Source organism: Pseudophryne corroboree, chromosome 4 (assembly GCF_028390025.1).
Source record: "Pseudophryne corroboree isolate aPseCor3 chromosome 4, aPseCor3.hap2, whole genome shotgun sequence".
In the NCBI taxonomy this organism is placed as follows: Eukaryota; Metazoa; Chordata; class Amphibia; order Anura; family Myobatrachidae; genus Pseudophryne; species Pseudophryne corroboree.
The window spans coordinates 652,024,190-652,048,146 of record NC_086447.1 but is presented as its reverse complement, the minus strand read 5'-3'; the positions used below and the strand labels follow the sequence as shown (position 1 = coordinate 652,048,146).

General features: G+C 47.5%; 1 protein-coding gene across 3 annotated transcripts; it reads right to left on the bottom strand.

Annotated features, from left to right (window-relative positions):
* Window positions 1–464: 464 nt before the first annotated feature.
* DPY30 (dpy-30 histone methyltransferase complex regulatory subunit) lies at window positions 465–18,409 on the bottom strand. 3 transcript variants are annotated; one of them, XM_063917767.1, is made up of 5 exons: window positions 18,150–18,405; window positions 17,989–18,059; window positions 17,864–17,911; window positions 14,521–14,663; window positions 465–746 (listed from the first exon to the last, which is right to left on the bottom strand). In XM_063917767.1, exons 2-5 carry the CDS (start codon window positions 18,025–18,027, stop codon window positions 674–676), a joined length of 303 nt encoding a protein of 100 aa, XP_063773837.1. In that variant the 5' UTR covers window positions 18,028–18,059; window positions 18,150–18,405; the 3' UTR covers window positions 465–673. The 3 variants fall into 3 exon arrangements, with proteins under 3 accessions (XP_063773837.1, XP_063773838.1, XP_063773836.1); XM_063917768.1 differs by lacking the exon at window positions 17,864–17,911 and having other exon boundaries at window positions 18,150–18,409; XM_063917766.1 differs by lacking the exons at window positions 17,864–17,911; window positions 17,989–18,059; window positions 18,150–18,405 and adding exons at window positions 15,924–15,982; window positions 16,093–16,289.
* Window positions 18,410–23,957: the final 5,548 nt, after the last annotated feature.

The window sequence follows — 23,957 nt, the reverse complement described above, 5'->3', positions numbered from 1 at the left end:
AGATGTAAGGCAAACTGCGATGCGGCCGCATTAGCGCCCAACTCTGAATTAGGCCCATAAATCAGTAGGTGTGGACATCATGAATAAACAGCCTGATCCCTACTTGGGTTTTTCTGTAGAGCTTGACTAGTCATCAAGCAATGGGTCAGGAGAAATGGGCGATGCACCAAGGTCATTTGATCTTACCTCTACAGGGGCTTCCCAATATTTTAGCTCCCTGCAGAACCAAAACTATTCTTTAGAAAGAAAGGATTATACTCATCCATTCGACAAGCTTTATAAATTGATAAGGGTGCTGAACAGGAGTGACTTCAGGCTGGATACAGAGCAGAATACACTTTCCTGACAGCAGGGATATATTTGCCACAGTCTGCTCAGCCTAGCACCTTTTTGCTTTTTATTTTACTTTTTAAATGGATTATAGTTTCATAAAACTTTCATGTTCTACAACCAATTTACCAGTCTTCCGTTTTAAAAAGGTTTTATTTTTCTAAGGTCACTTCATACAATCAAGATCTATTAGACAGTAAGGAACAGAAGTGTTAAATAAACAACACTTAATTAGAATGGAAGTCTGTTTTGAACCAGCTTGAATGTGATATAGCACATTCAGTCGTTTCACAAAGTATGGTCATTCTTGTCAAATGTATCATATCAATCCAAATATTGTCCATTAGCTTCGGTCTTCAAACTGAGTCTTGTTCTTTAGCAAGTAAGCAGCTAGGAATTCTATTGGGTTTGGAGGTCTATTGTGAGAGGGATATATTAAAAAAAAAAAAAAAAAAAAAAAAAAAAAGAAGAAAAAAAAAAAAAAAAAAAAAAAAAAAAAAGTATGAATTACAGGTTATAAAACAGTCAGAAATAAACAGTCGGTGGCAGACTCAGTGGTTAATTATGTACTTTCAGGCATCATATTGTTTGCGCACAAAAAAAAAAAAAAAAAAATACAATAAAAAATAAGAATTTACTTACCGATAATTCTATTTCTCGTAGTCCGTAGTGGATGCTGGGGACTCCGTCAGGACCATGGGGAATAGCGGGCTCCGCAGGAGACAGGGCACATCTAAAAAGCTTTTTAGGTCACATGGTGTGTACTGGCTCCTCCCCCTATGACCCTCCTCCAAGCCTCAGTTAGGTACTGTGCCCGGACGAGCGTACACAATAAGGAAGGATCATGAATCCCGGGTAAGACTCATACCAGCCACACCAATCACACCGTACAACTTGTGATCTGAACCCAGTTAACAGTATGATAACAAAACGAAGTAGCCTCTGAAAAAATGGCTCACAACAATAGTAATAACCCGATTTTTGTAACAATAACTATGTACAAGCATTGCAGACAATCCGCACTTGGGATGGGCGCCCAGCATCCACTACGGACTACGAGAAATAGAATTATCGGTAAGTAAATTCTTATTTTCTCTAACGTCCTAGTGGATGCTGGGGACTCCGTCAGGACCATGGGGATTATACCAAAGCTCCCAAACGGGCGGGAGAGTGCGGATGACTCTGCAGCACCGAATGAGAGAACTCCAGGTCCTCTTTAGCCAGAGTATCAAATTTGTAAAATTTTACAAACGTGTTCTCCCCTGACCACGTAGCTGCTCGGCAAAGTTATAATGCCGAGACTCCTCGGGCAGCCGCCCAGGATGAGGCCACCTTCCTTGTGGAATGGGCATCTACATATTTCGGCTGTGGCAGGCCTGCCACAGAATGTGCAAGCTGAATTGTACTACAAATCTAGCGTGCAATAGACTGCTTAGAAGCAGGAGCACCCAGCTTGTTGGGTGCATACAATATAAACAGCAAGTCAGACTTTCTGACTCCAGCCGTCCTAACATATATATATATATATATATATATATATTTTTAGGGCCCTGACAACGTCTAGTAACTTGGAGTCCTCCAAGTCCCCAGTAGCCGCAGGCACCACAATAGGTTGTTTCAGGTGACAACGCTGACACCCCTTTAGGAAGAAACTGGAGACGAGTCCCAGTTCTGCCCTGTTCAAATGGAAAATTCTAATATGGGCTTTTGTAAAACAAAACCGCCCATTCTTTTTGACAATCGCCTGGCCGAGGCCAGGACTAACAACATGGTCACTTTCCATGTGAGATATTGGTCAACAGCATGGTCACTTTCCATGTGAGATATTTCAAATCCACAGATTTGAGCGGTTCAAACCAATATGATTTTAAGGAATCCCAACACTATGTTGAGATCTCACGGTGCCCCTAGAGGCACAAAAGAACTGTATATGGAATACACCCTTTACAATCTGGACTTCAGGAACTGAAGTCAATTTTTTCTGGAAGAAAATCTACAGGGCCGAAATTTAAATCTTAATGAACCCCAATTTGAGGCTCAAAACACTCCTGTTTTCAGGAAGTGCAGAATCGACCTAGTTGAATTTCCTTCGTGGAGCCTTCCTGGCCTTACCCACGCAACATATTTTCACCACATGTGGTGATGACGTTGTGCGGTCACCTCCTTCCTGGCTTTGACCAAGGTAGGTATGACCTCTTATGGAATGCCTTTTTCCCTTCAGAATCCGGTATTCAACCGCCATGCCGTCAAACGCAGCCGCGGTAATTCTTGGAAAAGACATGGTACTTGCTGAAGCAAGTCCCTTCTTAGCTCCCCAGGCCCTTAGTCCTCTGTGAGCATCTCTTGAAGCTCCGGGTACCAAGTCCCTCTTGGCCCATCCGGAGCCACTAGTATAGTTCATACTCCTCTATGTCTTATAATTCTCAATACCTTGGTTATGAGAAACAGAGGAGGGAACCCATACACTGACTGGTACACCCACGGTGTTACCAGAACATCCACAGCTATCGCCTGAAGGTCTCATGACCTGGCGGAATACCTGTCCCGTTTTTCGGGCGGGACGCTATCATGTCCACCTTTGGTCTTTGCCAACGATCCACAATCATGCTGAAAAACTTCCCTATGAAGTTTCCACTCTCCCGGGTGGAGGTCATGCCTGCTGAGGAAGTCTGCTTCCCAGTCGTCCACTCCCGGAAAGAACACTGCTGACAGTGCTATCACATGATTTTCCGCCTAGCGAAAAATCCTTGCAGTTTTGTCACTGCCCTCCCGCTTCTTGTGCCGCCCTTTCTGTTTACGTGGGCGACTGCCGTGATGTTATCCCACTGGATCAATACCGGCTGACCTTGAAGCAGAGGTCTTGCTAAGTTTAGAGCCTTATAAATTTGCTCTAAGCTTATTTATGCAGAGAGAATTCTCCAGACTTAATCACACTTCCCTGGAAATTTTTTCCCTGTGTGACTGTTCTCCAGCCTCTCAGGCTGGCCTCCGTGGTCACCGGCATCCAATCCTGAATGCCAAATCTGCGGCCCTCTAGAAGATGAGCACTCTGTAATCACCACAGGAGAGACACCCTTGTCCTTGGATATAGGGTTATCCGCTGATGCATCTGAGGATGCGATCCGGACCATTTGTCCAGCAGATCCCACCGAAGAGTTCTTGCGGGAAATCTGCCGAATGGAATTGCTTCGTAATAAGCCACCATTTTTACCAGGACTCTTGTGCAATGATGCACTGACACTTTTCCTGGTTTTAGGAGGATCCCGATTAGCTCGGATAACTCCCTGGCTTTCTCCACTGGGAGAAACACGTTTTTCTGGACTGTGTCCAGAATCATCCCTATGAACAGTAGACGTGTCATCGGAAAAAGCTGCGATTTTGGAATATTTAGAATCCACTCGTGCTGACGTAGAACTACTTAAGATAGTGCTACTCCGACCTCCAACTGTTCTCTGGATCTTGCCCTTATCAGGAAAGCGTCCATGTTTCCTTTTAAGAAAAATCATCATTCCGGCCATTACCTTGGTAAAGACCCGGGGCGCCGTGGACAACCCAAACGGCAGCGTCTGAACGGATAGTGACAGTTCTGTACCAGGAACCTGAAGTACCCTTGGAGAGAAGGGCAAATTTGGACCTGTAGGTAAGCGTCCCTGATATCCAGTGACACCATATCGTCCCCTTCTTCCTGGTTCGCTATCACTGCTCTGAGTGACTCCATCTTGATTTGAACGCTTGTATGTAAGTGTTCAAATATTTCAGATCTCACCGAGCCGGTTGGCTTCAGTACCACAATATAGTGTGGAATACTACTCCCTTCCATGTTGTAAGAGGGGTACTTTGATTATCACCTGCTGGGAATACAGCCTGTGAATTGTGTGAGGGGGAGATGTCTCGAATTTCCAATGTACACCTGGGATACTACATGTAGGATCCCGGAGTTCCCTTGCGAGTGAGCCCCCTGCGTACTGAAACTCTTGAGATGACCCCCTACCGCACCTGAGTCCGCTTGTACGGCCCCAGCGTTATGCTGCGGACTTGGCAGAAGCTGTGAGGGGCTTCTGTTCCTGGGAATGGGCTGCTTGCTGCAGTCTTCTTCCCTTTCCTCTACCCCTGGGCAGATATGACTGGCCTTTGCCCGCCTGCCCCTATGGGGACGAAAGGAATGAGACTGAAAAGACTGTGTCCTTTTTTGCCGATATGTGATTCGGGGTAACAAAAAGTGGATTTTTCAGCTGTTGCCATGGCCACCAGGTCCGATGGACCGCCCCTTTATACGGCAATACTTCCACATGCCGTCTGGAATCTGCCTCACCTGACCACTGTCGTGTCTTCGTCTGGCAGATATGTAAATCACATTTACTCTTGATGCCAGAATGCAAATATCCCTCTGCGCATCACGCATATATAGAAATGCATCCTTAAAATGCTCTATAGTCAATAAAATCTTGTCCCTGTCAAGGGTATCAAAATTTTCAGTCAGGAAATCCGACCAAGCCCCCTCAGCGCTGCACATCCAGGCTGAGGCGATTGCTGGTCGTAGTATAACACCAGTATGTGTGTATATACTGTCATGATATTTTTCAGCTTCCTATCAGCTGGCTTCTTGAGGGCGGCCGTATCTAGAGACGGTAACGCCATGTTTTTATAAGCGTGTGAGCGCCTTATCCACCCTAAGGTGTGTTTCCCAACTCGCCCTTACTTCTGGCGGGAAAGGGTATACCGCCCATAACTTTCTATCGGAGGAACCCCACGTATCATCACACACTTCATTTAATTTATCTGATTCAGGCAAAACTACAAGTAGTTTATTCACACCCTACAAAATACCCTTATTTGTGGTACTTGTAGTATCAGAAATATGTAACAGCTCCTTCATTGCCCTTAACATGTAACTCGTGGCCCTAAAGGAAAATTACGTATGTTTCTTCACCGTCGACACTGGGGTCAGTGTCCATGTCTGTGTCTGTCGACCGACTGAGGTAAATGGGCGTTTTTACAAGCCCCTGACGGTGTCTGAGACGCCTGGACCGGTACTAATTTGTCCGCCGGCCATCTCATGTCGTCAACCGTCTTGCAGCGTGTTGACATTATCACGTAATTCCATAAGTAGACCATCCATTCCGGTGTCGACTCCCTAGAGAGTGACATCAACATTACAGGCAATTTGCTCCGCCTCCTCACCAACATTTTCCTCATACATGTCGACACACACGTACCGACATACAGCACACACACAGGGAATGCTCTGATAGAGGACAGGACCCACTAGCCCTTTGGGGAGACAGAGGGAGAGTTTGCCAGCACACACCAAAAGCGCTATAATGTATATAACAACCCTAGAAGGTGTTGTTTCTATATATGCGCTCTTAATATATCATTATATCGCCAATTTATGCCCCCCTTCTCTTTTAACCCTGTTTCTGTAGTGCAGTGCAGGGGAGAGTGGGAGCCTTCCTCACCAGCGGAGCTGATCAGGAAAATGGCGCTGAGTGCGGAGGAGAATAAGCTCCGCCCCCTTTTCGGCGGGCTTTTCCTCCCGGTTTTTTAATAACTGGCCTGGGTTAAAATACATACATATAGCCTTAATGGCTATATGTGATGTATTTATTTGCCAAATAGGTATTTATATTGCTGCCCAGGGCGCCCCCAGCAGCGCCCTGCACCCTCCGTGACCGTGTCAGTGAGCCGTGTGACAACAATGGCGCACAGCTGCAGTGCTGTGCGCTACCTCTCTGAAGACTGTGAAGTCTTCTGCCGCCTGTTTCCGGACCTCCGTTCCGCCGTCTTTCTTCAGCGTCTGTAAGGGGGATCGGCGGCGCTGCTCCGGGACGAACCCCAGGCTGACCTGTGTTCCGACTCCCTCTGGAGCTCAGTGTCCAGTAGCCTAAGACTTCAATCCTCCTGCACGCAGGTGAGTTGCCAGTCTCTCCCCTAAGTCCCTCGTTGCAGTGATCCTGTCGCCAGCAGGAATCACTGATTAGAAACCTAAAAAAAAACTTTACTAAATAGCTCCTTAAGAGAGCCATCCAGTTTGCACCCTTCTCGAATGGGCACAAAAACCTAACTGAGGCTTGGAGGAGGGTCATAGGGGGAGGAGCCAGTACACACCATGTGACCTAAAAAGCTTTTTAGATGTGCCCTGTCTCCTGCGGAGCCCGCTATTCCCCATGGTCCTGACGGAGTCCCCAGCATCCACTAGGACGTTAGAGAAAAAATTATATATTTCATACCAGCTACAGTAAGGCTTCTGCAGCTGCTGCTGGGCTTAACTGAATCTACATCTTAGTTCTGATGTCAATACTTTAGAGCTTTTTTTTTTTTAAGCAAATTTAGATGAAATAACATCCTGCTATAATTTTGTAAATTACAAATATTAGAAATCACTTTGGCTTGCATGCTGCTAACAGAAGTACTTTGTGCCCTTGTGCCAAATAAAATGTTGCTGCTCCTCAGCAGTCTCAGGCTGTGACAACAACAGCCTTGAGAATCCAGCAATTTGAATAATCTGTATTCCAGGGGTGGCCAGACTTTTGGAGTCGGCGATCTGCTTTGAAAGCTAAAAAGCTTTTGTGATCTACCTAGGAGGAATAACAAAAAAGGGGCGTGGTATAACAAAAAAGTGGGCGTGGCATAACAAAAAAAAAAAAAAAAAAAAAAGGGACGTAGCCTTGCTGCACAGAGTGTAATGACTGTCTCGCACAAAATAACACATTGGCCCCCACAGGTAAAAACCTCAAACACACATGCCCCCACAGTGCCAGATATGCCCCCACAGTGCCATGTGCCCACAGTGCCAGATATGCCCCCACAGTGCCATGTGCCCACAGTGCCAGATATGCCCCCACAGTGCCATGTGCCCAGTGCCAGATTACAGATATGCCCCCACAGTGCCATGTGCCCGCAGTTCCAGATATGCCTCCACAGTCCCATGTGCCCGCAGTGCCAGACATGCCCCCACAGTGCCAGATATGCCCCCAGTGCCAGATTACAGATATGCCCCCACAGTGCCATGTGCCCGCAGTTCCAGATATGCCTCCACAGTCCCATGTGCCCGCAGTGCCAGACATGCCCCCACAGTGCCAGATATGCCCCCAGTGCCAGATTACAGATATGCCCCCACAGTGCCATGTGCCCGCAGTGCCAGATATGACCCCACATTGCCAGATATGCCGCCCCTGTGCCCACAGTGCCAGATATGCCCCCAGTGCCAGATTACAGATATGCCCCCACAGTGCCATGTGCCCGCAGTGCCAGATATGACCCCACATTGCCAGATATGCCGCCCCTGTGCCCACAGTGCCAGATATGCCCCCATAGTGCTCACCGTGCTGTGTGGAGAGCTCAGCGCGCTTCTCCTGCCTGCCGCCCTGCCCCTCAGTCTGGTCTCCGGTGGTGACTGCAGTGTGTATAGCTCAAATTAGGCACCGGTTCGCAAGCTCTGATTGGCTAACGAACCGGCGCCTGATTTGAGCTATACACTCCGCCGTCACTGCCAGAGACCAGACTGAGGGGCAGAGCGGCAGGCAGGAGAGGCACGACTTCGGGTGGATGGGCGGCAGATCGCGATCGACTGCTCGCATGTCCGCGATCGACTGTTTGGCCACACCTGCTGTATTCCTTCTAGAATACTCAATTTCTAGCCACCAGCTAGCCCTAATTTGGCTCCAACATTTTCAACTGCAAAGGCAGATAATTTTTAAATATCTAGCTTTGCAGACTTTTTATACCATCTGACACTACATATTCAAGGATACTTAACGGTGTGAAGACTATTATGAAGTCTGGGGCAAAAAAATAAGGCAGCTATAGGTTGTTGGCTACTCAGGCTTCTATGTCTTCTCATTCCTCTCAGCAGAGTGATCATGAAGGCCTCAAATGTGTCAACTGACTCATGTATAAAAACGTTCTTTTGGGCACAAATTACCCCATACCATGATCACCACAGCTTCTCCAGCCAAAGACAAAGACAGAAAGATGGGTGTGACTACAGCTGTCTACAAAGACATCCATGGAGCGGTGGCTTAAACCAATGACTGCTGCAATGCACTGCAAACCGGAAGTCTTTTTTCTTTGTTACCAGTTCCTTTAACAGATTCTCCAAGGAGACTATTCTCACAGCTGTGCAGAGTCTATTTTGGCACTTTTTTCATTTTGTTTTTTTAACTGAATATAATATAAATGAACAAGAAGTCAAGAAATACTTTGTGATTTTTGCACCTTTACAAAAATAAGAATTTACTTACCGATAATTCTATTTCTCGGAGTCCGTAGTGGATGCTGGGGTTCCTGAAAGGACCATGGGGAATAGCGGCTCCGCAGGAGACAGGGCACAAAAAGTAAAGCTTTAGGATCAGGTGGTGCGCACTGGCTCCTCCCCCTATGACCCTCCTCCAAGCCTCAGTTAGGTACTGTGCCCGGACGAGCGTACACAATAAGGAAGGATTTATGAATCCCGGGTAAGACTCATACCAGCCACACCAATCACACTGTACAACCTGTGATCTGAACCCAGTTAACAGTATGATAACAGCGGAGCCTCTGAAAGATGGCTCACAACAATAATAACCCGATTTTTGTAACTATGTACAAGTATTGCAGATAATCCGCACTTGGGATGGGCGCCCAGCATCCACTACGGACTACGAGAAATAGAATTATCGGTAAGTAAATTCTTATTTTCTCTATCGTCCTAGTGGATGCTGGGGTTCCTGAAAGGACCATGGGGATTATACCAAAGCTCCCAAACGGGCGGGAGTGCGCGGATGACTCTGCAGCACCGAATGAGAGAACTCCAGGTCCTCCTCAGCCAGGTTATCAAATTTGTAGGATTTTACAAACGTGTTTGCCCCTGACTAAATAGCCGCTCGGCAAAGTTGTAAAGCCGAGACCCCTCGGGCAGCCGCCCAAGATGAGCCCACCTTCCTTGTGGAATGGGCATTTACATATTTTGGCTGTGGCAGGCCTGCCACAGAATGTGCAAGCTGAATTGTATTACACATCCAACTAGCAAAAGTCTGCTTAGAAGCAAGAGCACCCAGTTTGTTGGGTGCATACAGGATAACAGCAAGTCAGTTTTCCTGACTCCAGCCGTCCTGGAACCTATAATTTTCAGGGCCCTGACCACATCTAGCAACTTGGAGTCCTCCAAGTCCCTAGTAGGCGCAAGACACCACAATAAGCTGGTTCAGGTGAAACACTGACACCACCTTAGGGAGAGAACTGGGGACGAGTCCGCAGCTCTGCCCTGTCCGAATGGACAAACAGATATGGGCTTTTTTGAGAAAAAAAAAAAACCACCAATTTGACACTCGCCTGGTCCAGGCCAGGTCCAAGAGCATGTTCACTTTTCATGTGAGATGCTTCAAATCCACAGATTTGACTGGTTTTAAACCAATGTGTTTTGAGGAATCCCAGAACTACGTTGAGATCCCACAGTGCCACTGGAGGCACAAAAGGGGGTTGTATATGCAATACTCCCTTGACAAACTTCTGGACTTCAGGAACTGAAGCCAATTCTTTCTGGAAGAAAAATCGACAGGGCCGAAATTTGAACCTTAATGGACCCCAATTTGAGGCCCATAGACACTCCTGTTTGCAGGAAATGCAGGAATCGACCGAGTTGAAATTTCTTCGTGGGGCCTTCCTGGCCTCACACCACGCAACATATTTTCGCCACATGTGGTGATAATGTTGTGCGGTCACCTCCTTTCTGGCTTTGACCAGGGTAGGAATGACCTCTTCCTGAATGCCTTTTCCCTTAGGATCCGGCGTTCCACCGCCATGCCGTCAAACGCAGCTGCGGTAAGTCTTGGAACAGACATGGTACTTGCTGAAACAAGTCCCTTCTTAGCGGCAGAGGCCATAAGTCCTCTGTGAGCATCTCTTGAAGTTCCGGGTACCAAGTCCTTCTTGGCCAATCCGGAGCCATGAGTATAGTTCTTACTCCTCTACGTCTTATAATTCTCAGTACCTTAGGTATGAAAAGCAGAGGATGGAACACATACACCGACTGGTACACCCACGGTGTTACCAGAACGTCCACAGCTATTGCCTGAGGGTCTCTTAACCTGGCGCAATACCTGTCCCGTTTTTTGTTCAGACGGGACGCCATCATGTCCACCTTTGGCAATTCCCAACGGTTTACAATCATGTGGAAAACTTCCCCATGAAGTTCCCACTCTGCCGGGTGGAGGTCGTGCCTACTGAGGAAGTCTGCTTCCCAGTTTCCATTCCCGGAATGAAACACTGCTGACAGTGCTATCACATGATTTTCCGCCCAGCGAAAAGTCCTTGCAGTTTTTGCCACTGCCCTCCTGCTTCTTGTGCCGCCCTGTCTATTTACGTGGGCGACTGCCGTGATGTTTTTCCCACTGGATCAATACCGGCTGACCTTGAAGCAGAGGTCTTGCTAAGCTTAGAGCATTATAAATTTACCCTTAGCTATATTTATGTGGAGAAAAGTCTCCAGACTTGATCACACTCCCTGGAAATTTTTTCCTTGTGTGACTGCTCCCCAGCCTCTCGGGCTGGCCTCCGTGGTCACCAACATCCAAAACTGAATGCCGAATCTGCGGCCCTCTAGAAGATGAGCACTCTGTAACCACCACAGGAGAGACACCCTTGTCCTTGGATATAGGGTTATCCGCTGATGCATCTGAAGATGCGATCCGGACCATTTGTCCAGCAGATCCCACTGAAAAGTTTTTGCATGAAATCTGCCGACTGGAATTGCTTCGAAGGAAGTCACCATTTTTTTACCATGGCCCTTGTGCAATGATGCACTGATTTTAGGAGGTTCCTGACTAGCTCGGATAACTCCCTGGCTTTCTCTTCCGGGAGAAACACCTTTTTTTTTTGGACTGTGTCCAGAATCATCCCTAAGCACAGGAGACTTGTTGTCGGGATCAGCTGCGATTTTGGAATATTTAGAATCCACCCCTGCTGTTGTAACAGTATCCGAGATAGTGCTACTCCGACCTCCAACTGTTCCCTGGACTTTGCCCTTATCAGGAGATCGTCCAAGTAAGGGATAATTAAGACGCCTTTTCTTCGAAGAAGAACCATCATTTCGGCCATTACCTTGGTAAAGACCCGGGGTGCCGTGGACAATCCAAACGGCAGCGTCTGAAACTGATAGTGACAGTTCTGTACCACGAACCTGAGGTACCCTTAGTGATAAGGGCAAATTTGGGACATGGAGGTAAGCATCCCTGATGTCTCGGGACACCATATAGTCCCCTTCTTCCCGGTTCGTTATCACTGCTCTGAGTGACTCCATCTTGATTTGAACCTTTGTAAGTGTTCAAATTTTTTTAGATTTAGAATAGGTCTCACCTAGCCTTCTGGCTTCAGTACCACAATATAGTGTGGAATAATACCCCTTTTCTTGTTGTAGGAGGGGTAATTTAATTATCACCTGCTGGGAATACAGCTCGTGAATTGTTTCCCATACTGCCTCCTTGTCGGAGGGAGACCTTGGTAAAGCAGACTTCAGGAGCCTGCGCAGGGGAAACGTCTCGACATTCCAATCTGTACCCCTGGGATACTACTTGTAGGATCCAGGGGTCCTGTACGGTCTCAGCGTCATGCTGAGAGCTTGTCAGAAGCGGTGGAACGCTTCTGTTCCTGGGAATGGGCTGCCTGCTGCAGTCTTCTTCCCTTTCCTCTATCCCTGGGCAGATATGACTCTTATAGGGACGAAAGGACTGAAGCTGAAAAGACGGTGTCTTTTTCTGCAGAGATGTGACTTAGGGTAAAAACGGTGGATTTTCCAGCAGTTGCCGTGGCCACCAGGTCCGATGGACCGACCCCAAATAACTCCTCTTCCTTTATACGGCAATACACCTTTGTGCCGTTTGGAATCTGCATCACCTGACCACTGTCGTGTCCATAAACATCTTCTGGCAGATATGGACATCGCACTTACTCTTGATGCCAGAGTGCAAATATCCCTCTGTGCATCTCGCATATATAGAAATGCATCCTTTAAATGCTCTATAGTCAATAAAATACTGTCCCTGTCAAGGGTATCAATATTTTTAGTCAGGGAATCCGACCAAGCCACCCCAGCTCTGCACATCCAGGCTGAGGCGATCGCTGGTCGCAGTATAACACCAGTATGTGTGTATATACTTTTTATGATATTTTCCAGCCTCCTGTCAGCTGGCTCCTTGAGGACGGCCCTATCTATAGACGGTACCGCCACTTGTTCTGATAAGCGTGTGAGCGCCTTATCCACCCTAAGGGGTGTTTCCCAACGCGCCCTAACTTCTGGCGGGAAAGGGTATACCGCCCATATTTTCTATCGGGGGGAACCCACGCATCATCACACACTTCATTTAATTTATCTGATTCAGGAAAAACTACGGTAGTTTTTTCACATCCCACATAATACCCTCTTTTGTGGTACTTGTAGTATCAGAAATATGTAACACCTCCTTCATTGCCCTTAACGTGTGGCCCTAATAAGGAATACGTTTGTTTATTCACCGTCGACACTGGATTCAGTGTCCCTGTCTGTGTCGACCGACTAAAGTAAACGGGCGTTTTAAAACCCCTGACGGTGTTTTTGAGACGTCTGGACCGGTACTAATTGTTTGTCGGCCGTCTCATGTCGTCAACCGACCTTGCCGCGTGTTGACATTATCACGTAATTCCCTAAATAAGCCATCCATTCCGGTGTCGACTCCCTAGAGAGTGACATCACCATTACAGGCAATTGCTCCGCCTCCTCACCAACATCGTCCTCATACATGTCGACACACACGTACCGACACACAGCACACACACAGGGAATGCTCTGATAGAGGACAGGACCTACTAGCCCTTTGGAGAGACAGAGGGAGAGTTTGCCAGCACACACCAAAAACGCTATAATTATATAGGGACAACCTTATATAAGTGTTTTCCCTTATAGCATCTTTTTTATATATTTCTAACGCCAAATTAGTGCCCCCCCTCTCTGTTTTAACCCTGTTTCTGTAGTGCAGTGCAGGGGAGAGCCTGGGAGCCTTCCCTCCAGCCTTTCTGTGAGGGAAAATGGCGCTGTGTGCTGAGGAGATAGGCCCCGCCCCTTTTCCGGCGGCCTCGTCTCCCGCTCTTAACGGATTCTGGCAGGGGTTAAATATCTCCATATAGCCCCCGGAGGCTATATGTGAGGTATTTTTAGCCAAAAATAGGTTTTCATTGCCTCCCAGGGCGCCCCCCTCCCAGCGCCCTGCACCCTCAGTGACTGCCGTGTGAAGTGTGCGGAGAGGAAATGGCGCACAGCTGCAGTGCTGTGCGCTACCTTAAGAAGACTGAGGAGTCTTCATGCCGCCGATTCTGGACCTTCTTCTTGTTTCAGCATCTGCAAGGGGGCCGGCGGCGAGGCTCCGGTGACCATCCAGGCTGTACCTGTGATCGTCCCTCTGGAGCTAATGTCCAGTAGCCAAAGAAGCCAATCCATCCTGCACGCAGGTGAGTTCACTTCTTCTCCCCTAAGTCCCTCGTTGCAGTGATCCTGTTGCCAGCAGGACTCACTGTAAAATAAAAAACCTAAGCTAAACTTTTCTAAGCAGCTCTTTAGGAGAGCCACCTAGATTGCACCCTTCTCGGCCGGGCACAAAAATCTAACTGAGGCTTGGAGGAGGGTCATAGGGGGAGGAGCCAGTGCACACCACCTGATCCTAAAGCTTTACTTTTTGTGCCCTGTCTCCTGCGGAGCCGCTATTCCCCATGGTCCTTTCAGGAACCCCAGCATCCACTAGGACGATAGAGAAATATCAAAAAGCATGATTCTACACCAAGGCCTTCATAATTTAAGCTGCACCTGGAAGTTATTTATTGTTTGTTTTAATGAAATGCATAAAATGTCTAAGTATACCGTTTTCAAACCTAGACATTCCACACCATCAATTCAGGGCAAGTTTATTGAAACTAGAATGGGAGAAGCCTGAACAATACAACCCCTGACATCTCTGGACTTCTTAATACTCTCTAGTATAGTATGTTATTGTATGGTGTCAGGGAACTCCTCTCTTTCAAAATGATCATGCCCTTGAGTGTGCAGTTGTCAGCATAGGCGACATAATGCTCTGATCCAGGCCATTCTAATGTACAAGTTACATATACAGAGTTTACGGATTTAAGTCATCCACTGAAACTTAGGTGTTGATTAACCTAAAAGTTACGGTTCACTTTAAAGCTTACCTTTCTTTTGCCAGAACAGAAAGTCCTTGTAGAAGTATTGGAACAACAGTTTGATCGAGATATGCTCGTGTTGGCAGGGCCTGTAAATCCACCTTCTGCTTGGATACTTTTTCCGTGCTTGCTTTTTCATTTTCAACTATTCTCTAAGAAAAGCACAACAGCTGAATTAGTCTATGTGAAGGTACTGTAAATGTCAGAACAATTCACTTTAAAGATGACCACACACTGCAGCATATGCGACTCTAAAACTTCACCAATTGTCATTTATGCAGACTTTTGGGACCAGCCTGTTTGTTCGACATCACCCGGTTTCAAAAGCTATGCAAATCAGCATTGATTCTCACTCACACAAGGAAATCTTTCAAAACCACCAAATGAAAACAAAGTGGATTATTTGCTTTAAGATTTATGACATGAATGTGTTATCTGACTAAACAGAACAAAAAGACTGAACAAGAACAAACTTCAGCTTTATTTCACAACAAAATAGCCACCATGTTTTTTTGTTTTTTTATTACTTCTTTATCATTGACAACCCCCCCCCCCCCCCCCATGCACCCCCACAGAATTTATGTATGAAAATGCTTAACGAACTAAACATATTTGCACAAACATATTAGTAACAAATACACTTGAATTTTCAATTGCTACCTTGGTAGGGTCTGCCACTTACCCTCATGCAAGGGAAGACAGGTGGTCTTTGGGTTGAAATACACATCCAGCCACAAGCCTTACTTCCCATTTTGCGATGAAATCTACCTCAACAGATTTCGGTTTTCCTTCACCTGGACCTAAGGCTAGGGCCACACATAGTGGCCACTTGGCCAGGAGGGGGAATTTTCTGTGCACACGGATCCTGTTCTGCGGGATGCCGCAGAACAGGATCCGGTCAGTGACACACAGGATTTCATAGGACACTGCTGCACTGTGTGAACACATACATTGAAATGTACATGTTCACACTGACATCCCGTCGGCCTGCAATCAGGCTCAACCGCTACATGCTGTGGTTGGATCCGGCGGCGACGAGACTACCGCCCATGTGCACTCTCCTTCTGGCCAAGTGGGTCCTGCTATGTATGGCCTTAGCCTAAATTAAACCTGGCAGCCTGCATCAGGCTTTCAGTATTAGGACAGCGATTCTGAAAAGTATGCCAGGGGACTCCCCTACCCATACTTCCCTGTGTCAGCGCAGCAGTCTCAGGACACTATGCTCAGCTCTCTAGCAGCTATTCCAGATGCATACCATGTATTGCTTACAAGAACATATGATAAACAAATTTAAATAATAGTTCAACCAAAAATACAGAAAGTTTATCAATGCACAATGTGAAACTCTGCCCGAAAACATGTTGTCTAGCATTCACAACGCAGCAGGTCCCCACAGTCCTGTGAACACGCACCACTGGGCAGCTCAACACTGCATGCTCCTGTTGGCAGTGCGCGGACTGCGGACAACGGGCTGAAAAGAGAACAAATTAACAGGATTCTCTCTCTTTTTTTTTTTTACTCCAAACAGCAAGTGAATTACTACTGCTATTGCCTTTGTATTTGTTAAACAGAAAAAATTACATTTTAAATATATTTCCAGCTTATTGTTTGACATGGAGTTTGGTCATTTTAAACAGAATCTCTCTTTATCGGCTGATAGCCTTTTTCAGTCAGTCACCCGATGTGCACCACCAACAAACTGTCAGTAAGCAGGCGCGTGATTAGCAGTGAGGGGTATGCAGAAAACACTGAAGCACTTTTGGGATCATGTTTATTGAACCTAAAAAGGAGAACACAATTAGGAACACAAACAACCCCCAAATCATGCCTAGACTGCAATTAATTGCTTGGTCTGTGCTGCAATTTTTGACTTAATATTGTCCAAAAAGACTGCAGCTTTCCAAAAAAACAAAAACAACATTTATACTATTGAAAGTGTAAGCAAAGCAGCACACAAGAAGCACACAAATTTCATCTGTGTGAAAGGGTCAGGAATTTACCAGGGTTGGAGACCCGGATTGACCCTTTCACACAGACGAAATACCAGTGTTGATCTGCAAATTATCGTGTAGAAATTCTTGACCTGGTAATTTGCCTGTCTGTGTGAAATGGGGGTCAGGCGGGAACCAGCAAAACTACCCGGCACTTAAGTGCCAGGTTAAAGCCGGGATTTTCAGACATTTCTGTCTGAAAAGGGTATGAGATATTTTCGCATGTGCCATTATCATTTAGCTTTACATTAGGCAATGACATGGCCCACAGTGGGTGCGGTTATCAGGCAGCGTGAGGAACCTCTATCAGAGACGCCGTGAAGTGACCAAGATCTCTAAATTTTCTATTACCATATAGTGTTCAAGTCTTGATACAGATACCCCTTGGTGTGCTGGGGAATTGTTTCTAAGCACCACTGCCTCTGTATCAGTGAAAGCACGCTGGAACATGGGCTCAGAAAAGAGCTTGTTCCGGCCATGGCTGAAAGGTAAAGAGATCACTCACACAATCACTTTACTTCTGCATGTGCGGGTAGTGGTTACCAGAGAGCCTTTGCAACTCTGAAAAAAAACGGTTGCAAAGGCAGAGATGTAGCCTATAGGGTATAATGGGCCACACTCCAAAAAAAGTAAGCATTTGGGAGCTTAGTAAACTCCTTCAGACCACAGTGTCTATTGTCAGTAATAGGTAATGCAGTATTAGTTTGCTCAATGTAGGAGATATCTGTGAGTATTTCCCCAATACTAAAATGGTGGAACTACATTTTTTGCTAAATTTTCAGGGGAGTTTACTTTAATAAATAGGCCCCTACATGATAAATAACTGAATTAGAATAGCAAAACTAAATTAACCACAGATAAAAGCAGCATCAATGGAACATCCATGTGTGACCAGTCACCTGTTAACCATAACAAGGCAGCATAATTGCTAAATAAAAGTACATAGAAAGAAGCATAAATATGTATTGGCAAAGCTCAAAACAAGCGGAGCTAAAAACGAAAAACAAAGTTTCACTGGGTATAATCAGTACAATGTTTCCTTATCAAAAAGAAATTTTATAAACAAAGCAGAAAAGAAGAGGAAAGCAACAAAATCTGAGTCTACAGCAAACAAGTACTAATTGCAAGATAACTGTAGACCTACAGTACATGCACATATTCTTATAGTTTCTGCAGGTATTTAGAGTCAAGGGTTAAATGAAACAAATAAGGCACAGCCCTTCTTAGTTTTTGCTACAAACATCTGACAGGGGCAATCCATAGGACCACAGACCGTAACTAGGGCACAGGAATGAATGGGCTGTAAGTAAGTAATTAGAGGGTGGCCACTCAGCGCCTCATAGCTGCCACTGGTTTAGTACCTCAACATTCTCTGTCAGACCATATTCTGAGTGAGGATTATCCGACACCTGTAAAATAAAAGAGTGGTCAGCAGGGGCCAGGAGACACAGAGGCGGCCGGGTCAGCTGCAGAGAGAGATCCGTACCTGGCTCTGTCCCCCCTCTGATGTCTGCTCGGCGTCCATGGCTGGGGAGCGTCACCGGGCGATGCACACACCTGCACAACATAGACACGTTACCATCACGCCTCCCGTGCAATGTACAACCCACACAGTAACTATATGAGACATAGGGAATCGTATTATACCTTGTTACTATGACTGCCGAGAGGACGCAGCGTGCGCCGGAACTCAGCGACAATGTACCAACAACACTTCCCCTCCTCCGCTGTTTTACAGCCTGGTAGCCAATAACATGGCAGCTCTGGGTCGTTTCTCTAGGACTCACTATGCAAAACGAGCTGTGATAGGCTGGTTGGCTGGCAGCGGATGTTGATATAAAGCGGCCGGTTGTGAGGGTAATACTGCTGTGGGCGGTAGTAGCCTGATTCCCCTCGCCGGGCGGAGGCGGAGCGTCTGACGTCACACGCTAGGCCCACGGCAATACAAGCAGGCTAGTTCCTCTTTGCAAAAATTACTTTTATTTGCCCCCTAGTGGTAAGGTCCTGCATGTGAAGAGGAACTGGCTCCACAGGTCTCTTTTGCCCCCTAGTGGTCTGGTCCTGGGATATTAATCATGGGAAAAACACGTTTTATATTGGGTATAATTAGTTCTAAAGTGAAGTATACATGTATTTAGAATTTCAAATGTATATGTTATTTAATGTTGCATATTCTGTAGGAACAGACTTAAAAATTGTTATTCCAGCATGTCAATTCACAGAGATAAAAACCTTATAATCCATACTTGCCTACTTTTGCAAAATAGTATCAGGGAGATTGTAGGTGTAAGCAAAATGCAGCGTGTCATGCTCCTCCCAAAGGGTGTGTCTAACTCCATCTATGGGTGTGTCTATTGGCACAAAGGGGCGTGCCCTTCATTGGTAGGGGCACACTCCGGTGACTATAATAAGATTTTACTCACCGGTAAATCTATTTCTCGTAGTCCGAAGTGGATGCTGGGAACTCCGAAAGGACCATGGGGAATAGCGGCTCCGCAGGAGACTGGGCACAACTAAAGAAAGCTTTTAGGTCACCTGGTGTGCACTGGCTCCTCCCACTATGACCCTCCTCCAAGCCTCAGTTAGGACACTGTGCCCGGACGAGCTGACATAATAAGGAAGGATTTTGAATCCCGGGTAAGACTCCTACCAGCCACACCAATCACACCGTATAACTCGTGATACTATACCCAGTTTAACAGTATGAAAACAACTGAGCCTCTCAACAGATGGCTCAACAATAACCCTTTAGTTAACAATAACTATGTACAAGTATTGCAGACAATCCGCACTTGGGATGGGCGCCCAGCATCCACTACGGACTACGAGAAATAGATTTACCGGTGAGTAAAATCTTATTTTCTCTGACGTCCTAGTGGATGCTGGGAACTCCGAAAGGACCATGGGGATTATACCAAAGCTCCCAAACGGGCGGGAGAGTGCGGATGACTCTGCAGCACTGAATGAGAGAACTCAAGGTCCTCCTCAGCCAGGGTATCAAATTTGTAGAATTTTGCAAACGTGTTTGCCCCTGACCAAGTAGCAGCTCGGCAAAGTTGTAAAGCCGAGACCCCTCGGGCAGCCGCCCAAGATGAGCCCACCTTCCTTGTGGAATGGGCTTTTACTGATTTAGGATGCGGCAGTCCAGCCGCAGAATGCGCCAGCTGAATTGTGCTACAAATCCAGCGAGCAATAGTCTGCTTAGAAGCAGGAGCACCCAGTTTGTTGGGTGCATACAGGATAAATAGCAAGTCAGTTTTCCTGACTCTAGCCGTCCTGGAAACATAAATTTTCAAGGCCCTGACTACGTCCAGTAACTTGGAATCCTCCAAGTCCCTAGTAGCCGCAGGCACCACAATAGGTTGGTTCAAGTGAAAAGCTGATACCACCTTAGGGAGAAACTGGGGACGAGTCCTCAATTCCGCCCTATCCATATGGAAAATCAGATAAGGGCTTTTACATGACAAAGCTGCCAATTCTGACACACGCCTGGCTGAAGCCAAGGCCAATAACATGACCACTTTCCACGTGAGATATTTTAGATCCACGGTTTCAAGTGGCTCAAACCAATGTGATTTTAAGAAACTCAACACCACGTTGAGATCCCAAGGTGCCACTGGAGGCACAAACGGGGGCTGAATATGCAGCACTCCTTTCACAAACGTCTGAACTTCAGGTAGTGAAGCTAGTTCTTTCTGGAAGAAAATCGACAGAGCCGAGATCTGTACCTTAATGGAGCCTAATTTCAGGCCCATAGTCACTCCTGCTTGTAGGAAATGCAGAAATCGACCTAGTTGAAATTCCTCTGTTGGGGCCTTTTTGGCCTCACACCAAGCAACATATTTCCGCCATATGCGGTGATAATGCTTTGCAGTTACATCTTTCCTGGCTTTAATCAGCGTAGGAATGACTTCCTTCGGAATGCCCTTTTCCTTCAGGATCCGGCGTTCAACCGCCATGCCGTCAAACGCAGCCGCGGTAAGTCTTGGAACAGACAGGGCCCCTGCTGCAGCAGGTCCTGTCTGAGCGGCAGAGGCCATGGGTCCTCTGAGATCATCTCTTGAAGTTCCGGGTACCACGCTCGTCTTGGCCAATCCGGAACCACGAGTATTGTTCTTACTCCTCGTTTTCTTATTATTCTCAGTACCCTTGGTATGAGAGGCAGAGGAGGGAACACATAAATTGACTGGTACACCCACGGTGTCACTAGAGCGTCCACAGCTATCGCCTGAGGGTCCCTTGACCTGGTGCAATATCTCTCTAGTTTTCTGTTTAGGCGGGACGCCATCATGTCCACCTGTGGCCGTTCCCATCGATTTACAATCAGCGTGAAGACTTCTGGATGAAGTCCCCACTCTCCCGGGTGGAGGTCGTGCCTGCTGAGAAAGTCTGCTTCCCAGTTGTCCACTCCCGGAATGAACACTGCTGACAGTGCTAGTACGTGATTTTCCGCCCATCGGAGAATCCTTGTGGCTTCTGCCATTGCCATCCTGCTTCTTGTGCCGCCCTGTCGATTTACATGGGCGACTGCCATGATGTTGTCTGACTGGATCAGTACCGGCTGGTGTAGAAGCAGGGATTTTGCCTGACTTAGGGCATTGTAAATGGCCCTTAGTTCCAGAATATTTATGTGTAGGGAAGTCTCCTGACTCGACCATAGTCCTTGGAAGTTTCTTCCCTGTGTGACTGCCCCCCAGCCTCGAAGGCTGGCATCTGTGGTCACCAGGACCCAGTCCTGTATGCCGAATCTGCGGCCCTCTAGAAGATGAGCACTCTGCAGCCACCACAGCAGAGACACCCTGGTTCTTGGAGACAGGGTTATTAGGTGATGCATCTGAAGATGCGATCCGGACCATTGGTCCAACAGGTCCCACTGAAAGATTCTGGCATGGAACCTGCCGAAAGGAATTGCTTCGTAAGAAGCCACCATCTTTCCCAGGACCCGCGTGCAGTGATGCACCGATACCTGTTTTGGTTTCAGTAGGTCTCTGACTAGAGATGACAGCTCCTTGGCTTTCTCCTCCGTGAGAAACACTTTTCTCTGACGTCCTAGTGGATGCTGGGAACTCCGTAAGGACCATGGGGATTAGCGGCTCCGCAGGAGACTGGGCACAAAAGTAAAGCTTTAGGACTACCTGGTGTGCACTGGCTCCTCCCCCTATGACCCTCCTCCAAGCCTCAGTTAGATTTTTGTGCCCGGCCGAGAAGGGTGCACACTAGGGGCTCTCCTGAGCTTCTTAGTGAAAGTTTAGTTTTAGGTTTTTTATTTTCAGTGAGACCTGCTGGCAACAGGCTCACTGCATCGAGGGACTAAGGGGAGAAGAAGCGAACTCACCTGCGTGCAGAGTGGATTGGGCTTCTTAGGCTACTGGACACCATTAGCTCCAGAGGGACCGAACACAGGCCCAGCCTCGGAGCTCGGTCCCAGAGCCGCGCCGCCGGCCCCCTTACAGAGCCAGAAGCAAGAAGAGGTCCGGAAAAATCGGCGGCAGAAGACATCCTGTCTTCACCAAGGTAGCGCACAGCACTGCAGCTGTGCGCCATTGCTCCTCAGCACACTTCACACTTCGGTCACTGAGGGTGCAGGGCGCTAGGGGGGGGGGCGCCCTGAGCAGCAATAAAAACACCTTGGCTGGCGAAAATACATCACATATAGCCCCCAGGGCTATATGGATGAATTTTAACCCCTGCCAGATTCCACAGAAAAACGGGAGAAAAGGCCGCCGAGAAGGGGGCGGAGCCTATCTCCTCAGCACACTGGCGCCATTTTCTCTCACAGCTCCGTTGGAGGGAAGCTCCCTGGCTCTCCCCTGCAGTTACTACACTACAGAAAGGGGTTAAAAAAGAGAGGGGGGCACTAATTAGGCGCAGTATAACAATACAGCAGCTATAAGGGGAAAAACACTTATATAAGGTTATCCCTGTATATATATATAGCGCTCTGGTGTGTGCTGGCATACTCTCCCTCTGTCTCCCCAAAGGGCTAGTGGGATCCTGTCCTCTATCAGAGCATTCCCTGTGTGTGTGCTGTGTGTCGGTACGTTGTGTCGACATGTATGAGGAGGAAAATGAGGTGGAGGCGGAGCAATTGCCTGTAACAGAGATGTCACCCCCTAGGGAGTCGACACCTGAGTGGATGAGCTTATGGAAGGAATTATGTGACAGTGTCAGCTCTTTACAAAAGATTGATGACATGAGACAGCCGGCGACTCAGCCTGTGCCTGTCCAGGTGTCTCAAAAGCCATCTGGGGCTCTAAAACGCCCGTTATCGCAGATGGCAGATACAGACGCCGACACGGATACTGACTCCAGTGTCGACGATTAAGAGACGAATGTGACTTCCAGTAGGGCCACACGTTACATGATTGAGGCTATGGAAAATGTTTTTCTCTATCGTCCTAGTGGATGCTGGGGTTCCTGAAAGGACCATGGGGAATAGCGGCTCCGCAGGAGACAGGGCACAAAAAGTAAAGCTTTTTCCGATCAGGTGGTGTGCACTGGCTCCTCCCCCTATGACCCTCCTCCAGACTCCAGTTAGATTTTTGTGCCCGGCCGAGAAGGGTGCAATCTAGGTGGCTCTCCTAAAGAGCTGCTTAGAAAAAGTTTAGCTAGGTTTTTTATTTTACAGTGATTCCTGCTGGCAACAGGATCACTGCAGCGAGGGACTGAGGGGAGAAGGAGTCAACTCACCTGCGTGCAGGATGGATTGGCTTCTTGGCTACTGGACATCAAGCTCCAGAGGGACGATCACGGGTACAGCCTGGATGGTCACCGGAGCCACGCCGCCGGCCCCCTTGCAGATGCTGAAGACAGAAGAGGTCCAGAATCGGCGGCTGAAGACTCCTGCAGTCTTCAAAAGGTAGCGCACAGCACTGCAGCTGTGCGCCATTTTCCTCTCAGCACACTTCACACGGCAGTCACTGAGGGTGCAGGGCGCTGGGAGGGGGGCGCCCTGGGAGGCAAAATGATTACCTATAAAGGCTAAAAATACCTCACATATAGCCCTAGAGGCTATATGGAGATATTTAACCCCTGCCTGATTTCTCTAAATAGCGGGAGACGAGCCCGCCAGAAAAGGGGCGGGGCCTATCTCCTCAGCACACGGCGCCATTTCCTCTCACAGTTCCGCTGGTCAGGACGGCTCCCAAGTCTCTCCCCTGCACTGCACTACAGAAACAGGGTAAAACAGAGAGGGGGGGGCACATTTATGGCGATAAATTGATATAACAAAGCAGCTATAAGGGAGCACTTATTATAAGGCTATCCCTGATATATATATAGCGCTTTTGGTGTGTGCTGGCAAACTCTCCCTCTGTCTCCCCAAAGGGCTAGTGGGTCCTGTCTTCGTTAGGAGCATTCCCTGTGTGTCTGCTGTGTGTCGGTACGTGTGTGTCGACATGTATGAGGACGATATTGGTGTGGAGGCGGAGCAATTGCCAAATATGAGGATGTCAC

Bases quoted from the DNA above. Each gene is read 5' to 3' on its own strand.
- DPY30 (XM_063917766.1), bottom strand. From the start codon at position 16,126: ATGTCAAACAATAAGCTGGAAATATATTTAAAAT. The intron at 15,983-16,092 runs GTAATTTTTTCT...TTCTCTTTTCAG, and splicing joins GCTGGAAATATATTTAAAAT to CCCGTTGTCCGCAGTCCGCG. The intron at 747-14,520 runs GTAAGCTTTAAA...CTCTCACAATAG, and splicing joins TCTGTTCTGGCAAAAGAAAG to ACCTCCAAACCCAATAGAAT.